Consider the following 6,997-nt stretch of genomic DNA (forward strand, 5'->3'; position numbering starts at 1 on the left):
TGTGCAAATACTAAACTCCAGCTAACTTGTGGGGAGAGCAACCTTGCTCTGAAGGCTCAGCTCCAGTTCTCACTTTCACAGTGTTGATCATTAGATTTCAACCTAATGGGCAGGAAACTGAGGCTCAACAGGCTTCATATTTCCAAAGGTGATGGAGAAGTAACAGTGACAAAACCAAGCCCAGACTCTGGCTGTCAGCCCTGGATGGGCTGAATTGCTGGCCAGAGGCACCCAGCTTTCCCTCCCACCGCACAGCTAAACCAAGTGGTTTGTGTCCTAGTGTAGGTGTCTTGGTTAAACGCCCCAGTCAGAGAGGATGGATTTGGCCTAGTTCCACCTGAACTTTTCCTGCACAGGCCTCTGCTTTGGAAGGTGCTATGGGAATAACAAAAATCTGCTGGGGAGATCTGCTGGGCAGGGGCTGTTCTCCCACGTCATGCGGTTGAGATACCTGAAGTCAGGAGAGGTTAAAAAGAAGGAAAACAGACAACACTCTAATACCCACATTAACCATGAGGGATGCTTCTTGTATTGCAACCCTGCAGTCAGTCTGTGGAGCCATACTCCTGTTCCCAGTTGAAAACACAGCGATTTGGCCACATTCTACTCTGTAGCACACACTGAGTGTCATGAGTGGGCCAAGAAAAGGGGAGGCCCACTAGCCAGAAGATCCTAGTAGCCTGTTTGCGCCAGCATACTTGTTCCCAAACCACCCAGCTCAACTTCTCCCCTCCTCCTAGCTGAAGTGAGACTCATAGAATCATTTAGGTTGGAAGAAGACCGTTAAGATAATTGAGTCCAACCGCAGACCCAGCACTACCAAGTCCACCACTAAAACATATCCCCAGGTGCCACGTCTACACGTCTTAAATACCTCCAGGGATGGTGACTCAACCCCTTCCCTAGGCAGGGAGGGGCTTGACAACCCTTTTGGTGAAGAAATTTTTCCTAATATCCAATCTAAACCTCCCCTGGTGCAACTTGAGGACGTTTCCTCTCTGTCCCCACCCTATCGGTCTCCCTGAACCTATTCTGGCATTTCTGTTGGTGTTTTGCATTTAGCTGTATTGAGTTTGCAGTGTTTCTCTGGGGCAGGCATCCCGGACCAGGGACGTTTGTCATGCTGACCTTCTATTTTTTTTTTTTTCTCTCTCTCTTCTTTCCCAGGGTTCTCTCATAGCAAGCATGGCTCTAGGTATCATCATTTTGAAGAAAAGGTAAATCACAAGCCTCTTATATCATCAGGGAATGCTCTGCCGTTTACTTAATCCTGACTGGTGTTTAGTGCCCTCCTCTTTCCTGTTAAATTTTCTTGTTTTACTGATGGGGAAATGGGAACACAGGTGTGCCTGGACTAGAGGCTGAAATCGTTCCCTCTTCTGCATTTCCACCACCCCTCACTCCTTCATTTGAGGCAAGCATGGACTGAGAAGAGAGGTTTTACAGATGTCTGCAGCCTTCTGTGTTAGCTCTTTTCTTTCCTCTTACTTCTGTGAGGCCAGTACCACTCCTGAGGAACGGCTGATTTGGGTCTGGCTGGGATGGAATTAACTTTCTTCATAGCAGCTCATATGGTGTTGTGTTTCAGATTTGTGTTGACAGCACACTGATGTTTTGGCTATTGTTGAACAGTGCTTAGGCAGTGTCAGGGCGCTCTGTTTTTCCCACTCTGCTTCCCAGTGAGTAGGCTGTGGGTGGACAAGAAGTTGAGAGGGGATACAGCTGGGACAACTGACCCAAAATGGCCAAAGGGTTATTCTGTGCCATACAGTGCTGTGTGCTGCAATAGAAGCTGGGGTAGAGGAAGAAGGGGGTTGGGAGGAGTTGGCTTCCAAGACCGCCATGCTTATGGGAGGTGGTGAGTGATTGCTTTTGCATTGTTTTTGTTGTTCCCCCTCATTAAACTCTTTAGCTTAACCCACGAGTTTTCTCATTCTTGCCTTTCCAGTTCACTCTGCCACCCCACGAGGTTGGAGAAATGAGCGAGCGGCTGTGTGGGTGCTTGGCTGCTGGCTTGGGTCAACCCACCACAGTGGGCAAAGCCATCAGGACGGGAGGGTCCTCCCAGCTGCTTGAGGTCTGGCTGTGGGACCAATGTGGGCACATCCCCTGCCACTCCATCACTATGCAGAGATCCATGCTGGCATTGATTTGAGAGAGATCCTTTGCCACGGGCAAGGAGATCTTGGTCCAAATGCTTCTTTTGTGTTGCAGTTGGAGTAAGTTGGCCTTCCTTCCTAGCAATGTCTGACGTTAAGTAATGCGTACGTGCCCATTACCCCAGGTTCACACTGGTGTAATGGAGCAAAATGCAGTGCAAGGGAGCAGTAGGTGAACAAGGCGAGGCTGGGCTGGATCACTGACATCTGTCTTCTCCTCTGTGCAGATACAGCGTTTCTAAATACACGTCCATAGCCCTGGTGTCCCTGGGGATCTTCACCTGCACGTTCATGTCTGCAAAACAAGTGGTAAGAATTGGAAAGGGCCTGAGGTCATAGCTGTGAACCTTATTGACACAGGAGCTTCTGTCATCCCCTTTATCAGTAATTCCCTTTGCCCGACTATGAATGGAGGTGCAAGATGTCTTCTAGCTCTAGATCTGCTCCCCGAAAGCTCTTGTTCCTGGTCTCATTTTCCTGTGGTTTGGGGAGAAGGGGCAAACACACGCATGTGGTTTAACTTCATTACAGATGCCTTTTATCCTGTGTTATTCTGGTTGTCTTTTGCTTAGAAAAACCATTATTTTTCTGCCACAGAGATAACAGCTAGAAGCTGTTTTCTTTCGCCCTTACTGTGATGTGTTGCAGTTAGGAGCAGGTGAATCTTAAGCAAAATGCAGCCATCTTAAGTCTTCACTCTTTTTATCCCAGAAGAGGTTGTTGCCTGTCACGCTAGATTTTTACAGACCTGTTGTCATCCAGCATGACTTTCTGTGACCCTTGAAATAAAGTGCATGTATTTGGAGAACAGGACGGAGTGAAGAAAATCCATGTGTAACACCACTTTGAGCTTTACCTGGGTCAGAACCCCCAGCCTGATCTTGTCAGCTGAAGACAGAAAAATGGCATAAAGTGGTGGTATAGTGAAAATTTGTTGCACTTAATCCAGCTCTGAGAGACTGGAAATGAAACAAAGCTGTCAAACCTCCAGGTCTCCCATCATTTAATAGCTGTTAGGGTATCGGAGGAAGGTCTGTTCTATGCAGCCTTGCTCTGTATTATTCGGTGTTAATCCAGATAAACTCTCAGCAGGCATGGGCTTTTGGTATGGTACAGACAGTTGTGGCAAAGGTGAGTAATCTAATTTGCCCTAAACCACAGTGAAAGAGAGTTGAGCCAAGTCATGCTACCTAACAGCATCTACGGGCCTGGTTTTGTCAATGTCTTGACCTCAAGCCAGAGCCCTGGTTCTTCCTGCACACTCACCTCTGAGATGGGACAGAGGAGCCTGCCAACGTCTGTGTGAGCTTTCTGTCTGGCACTGATTATTTTTGTGGTTGAAGAGTTCAGTCTCTGACCAAGTCAGGGCATTTCTTTCAGAAAAGCTACCTTCTTGATCAGATATTTCCACTTTTTGGCTGGAATCTGATGCATTCTGTGAAGCAGAGTCTATCTGAAGTCTCTGAAGCAGAAAGTGAAGTATGCTGTAGTTGCCATCACCTCTGTTCAGCCAGGGAGCTGACTCTGGAGAACGCAAGACCTTGGGCAGTCTTTGTTTTATGGGCTTGCTTGGAGCACAACACACAAACCAAGAGTGAGATAGAGGCAGGCCCAAATGAGCTGCAGGGACATGGTGGCTTATGGTGCCTGTATTGTGTCTCCCTCCACCAGGCATCTGACTCCAGCTTAAATGAAGAGGACGGACTCCAGGTTTTCCTGTGGTGGCTGCTAGGTACGCAAGTGCCACATCCCCAGCTAACCTTTGCTGGGATACTGGCAAGACTCGGCGCTCTGATATCCTTGGCCGTGTGGGTTGTGCAAAGCAGACTGTGGTGGGAGTCCCTATGCTGAGGTTAAGTTGTGCTGAGCATTTGGTTGATTGATTGATGAGCATCTGGTTGTTGATTTGCAAAGAATGGGGTTTTGTGGCACTCATTAGCAGCTTTGTGCAAGGAGATACTCTTTATTTGGCCAACAAGTCAAATATGGGACCTACAGGTTTCTACAAGGTGGTGCCTTCGTGACATAATGAGACTAGAGTCATGCATGTTTGCAGATATCTTCTGGATTTCTCTCTGCAAAAGCAGCCCTACCTGATATGTCTGATTCCGTGAGCTATGCTGCAGAGAGGGAGAGGGGCTATAGCTGGTTCAAGTGTTTGTTCAGCACAGTATTTTGTGGAGGAGTCTTTGAAGTGTGGCACTTGAACCTATTTTTGTACCTCTAGCCTAGATTTATTGCTGGCTTTTCAGGGAACCTGGGATTGATGTATTCTCAGTAGTGGCAAATGCCTGTATCCCTGGTATCCCACCAACTCTGCTTGCCAGGGCTGAGTCTCTTTTTTAAGAGATGATCTTTTCAGAAGTCTCTTGGCATCTCAGCCTTTGTAATAAGATACCCGTGTCCTCAACACCGTTATCAATTTTCTGCCCATCTTACCAAGTCCAGATGCTTTGGCTTTTTTCACTGACGGCCAAATCAAGGGAGTTGTCAAGCTGTTTGACTTGAGCTATGCTGTCCCTGAGCAGTGTTGCAAGGCTGTGCTTCTCTTCCAGGTATTGCTGCGCTCACCTTTGCCCTCCTCATGTCTGCCAGAATGGGCATTTTCCAGGAGATGCTCTACAAGCAGTTTGGGAAGCACTCCAAAGAGGCCCTTTTTTACAATGTAAGTCACCATGTTTTTTCTATTGCTTTTACCGGGCAGACAGAGCTGCTAAGAGAGTCCCTTCCCCGCCCACCCGGTACTCGGCACAAATCCAAAGGGTGACACGCTGCAGGGCTGGAGCAGTGAAGAGTGTGCTCTCACCCAGATATGTGAAGTTGGTTTCCCAGGATGGGAAGTGAAGCGGGTTCACATAATCTGTTAACATCCTGTCTTTACTTTCCAGCACGCATTACCACTCCCTGGCTTTCTTCTCCTTGCCCCAAACATCTACCACCATGCAGTCCTCTTCAGCCAGTCTGGTGAGTGTTGCACAGACGGATCCTTGCTCTTGTACCTTCCTGTCCTCTGGAAAATGCTGTAGGAAGCTTTCAGTCCAGCAGTTGTGCACGTCAGACTGTCATCTTGGGATGTTCAAGCCCTTTGAATTTTCAGGTTTGATAGAAAGCCTAAAGCCAAAAAACCCCCCACACACTCTCTTGGGGACATTGTCCAACCTCTTTCTCGTGGAAGGCCAGATGCCAGCACGCTTGGACAAGTGCTGCTTGCTGACTGCTGAGAGCCTGGCCATGGGCAGCTGACCGTTCAGCTGGTGCCACAGCAGTTCGCAAAGCTAAGCCATGACTTTGGATCACTGTGGTTAAACCCCAAATTTCTCACTACTGCACACGCATACACCTGTTGGGCCCAGACAGATTGCTCGTCCATCCACCTTGAGCTATACATCTCCTTAAGTTTAATAGTAAAATTCATCAGGCTTCCAAAGTGCCAGCAAGCTTCCTATATTCCCAATTTTGTGAAACTGGACAGATCTTTGCTGAGTAGGTTTGCTGGTTCTTTAATTCCCTCTGGTTATAGGGGATATTTGCATGCATAGATCACTTTAATCTGTTCATTAATATCATTGCAAAGTACTTCTGGCACGCTACACCCACTAAAGAAAAGTATGAGATAGGTGACCCTTGGGGAAAGGAATGTGGTAGTTCAAAAATGGGAGCAACAGGACCAAATCCTCAACGAGAGGCGTAAACTTGGACCCGTTGGCTTTTGTTTTGCTGGTGCTATGCAGGCTTTCCCATGCTAACGCTGTCAGCTTCTCAGAGCCGCACAGTTGATTCATCCCATTTTAACAATAGGACAGCCCTGACGCAAGAAAGCAAGACAGAGCTTTTCTTTTAATGTCTTTTTTCCTTAGCCTACTTCTTCCCCCATCTTCCTTTCCTCCCTATGGAAATCCAAGCAGAAACATCTGCAAACTCTCTTGTATTTGTCCTTTATCACACTAAGAACAAGATAACGCTCTATTTGGAGCAAAATCAAAATGTACCCGCACCTCAGTCTGCTTAATGCAGCAATGGCCTCCTGAACCTGCAGCATATCCTGGATCATGGTCAGTCCAGGACAGGAGAGCCTTTCCTTGCATCTTCTTTAAGCAGGGCAGTGACCTTGCTCCATCCTTTCTCCCCGCAGAGCTGTTCCAGGTCCCAGTGATCGGACTGACCCTGCCGATCATGTGGTTCTACCTCCTCATGAACGTCATCACTCAGTATCCTTTCAAAGCACAGCTTCAGTGGGGTGGGAGAGGAGGAATAGTGTGGGAGTGCTGAGTCCCTGGAATCTTCCCTGCATTTGGAAGCTGATTTTTCAGGTCTCTCTTGGAAAATATAGAGTGAAATTTAACATGAGGCTTAAGATGTTTTCCAGGGTGGCTGAACCACCTGGCCACCACCTCCTGGAATTTAGAGAGAGGAATTTAGCCTGGGGCTTATGTTATTTCCTGGGTGACTGAAATCTGCCACCACCTCCCCAGGGACAGGCTGGCTGGTATAAACTCATGGTAGTTCTGCTAGCCAGCCCCAGGTAGAAGGGACAGATCAGGAGCCATTTGTGGGCCATATCAGCGCGTGGATTCTTCCACACAGTGAAGACAAGTCTGCAAGTCCGATGAAACCCTTGAAAAAGGGACCTTCAGTCCAATTCCCTTTTACCATTTTCCTCTCACCATTGAGTGAGTGCTGTGCCCTATTGCTGCTCATGTTCCTCCATGAAACCTCCTTGTTTAATCTGCCTTTTCTGTGACCCCTCAGGGGGTGAAAGAGGACTCTGTAACAGAAGAGTCTGATTCTATTGATTCTATGTTTGAGAAATGGGCCTGTGTGAACCTTGTGAGGTTCAC

The 6,997-nt window shown here is 47.8% G+C and overlaps 1 protein-coding gene across 1 annotated transcript in view; it reads left to right on the forward strand.

Annotated features, from left to right (window-relative positions):
• Positions 1 to 6,367, forward strand: part of SLC35B4 (solute carrier family 35 (UDP-xylose/UDP-N-acetylglucosamine transporter), member B4) — a gene marked incomplete at both ends in the record, with an annotated part of 7,759 nt that extends 1,392 nt beyond the window's left edge. Inside the window, 6 exons of the mRNA XM_010288346.1 lie at positions 1,168 to 1,217; positions 2,387 to 2,468; positions 3,831 to 3,891; positions 4,715 to 4,824; positions 5,048 to 5,123; positions 6,292 to 6,367. Coding sequence (XP_010286648.1) covers positions 1,168 to 1,217; positions 2,387 to 2,468; positions 3,831 to 3,891; positions 4,715 to 4,824; positions 5,048 to 5,123; positions 6,292 to 6,367 — 455 coding nt within the window. The remainder of the gene's footprint in view (positions 1 to 1,167; positions 1,218 to 2,386; positions 2,469 to 3,830; positions 3,892 to 4,714; positions 4,825 to 5,047; positions 5,124 to 6,291) is intronic.
• Positions 6,368 to 6,997: the final 630 nt, after the last annotated feature.

Source organism: Phaethon lepturus, unplaced genomic scaffold (assembly GCF_000687285.1).
Source record: "Phaethon lepturus isolate BGI_N335 unplaced genomic scaffold, ASM68728v1 scaffold41735, whole genome shotgun sequence".
NCBI classification, from domain to species: Eukaryota; Metazoa; Chordata; class Aves; order Phaethontiformes; family Phaethontidae; genus Phaethon; species Phaethon lepturus.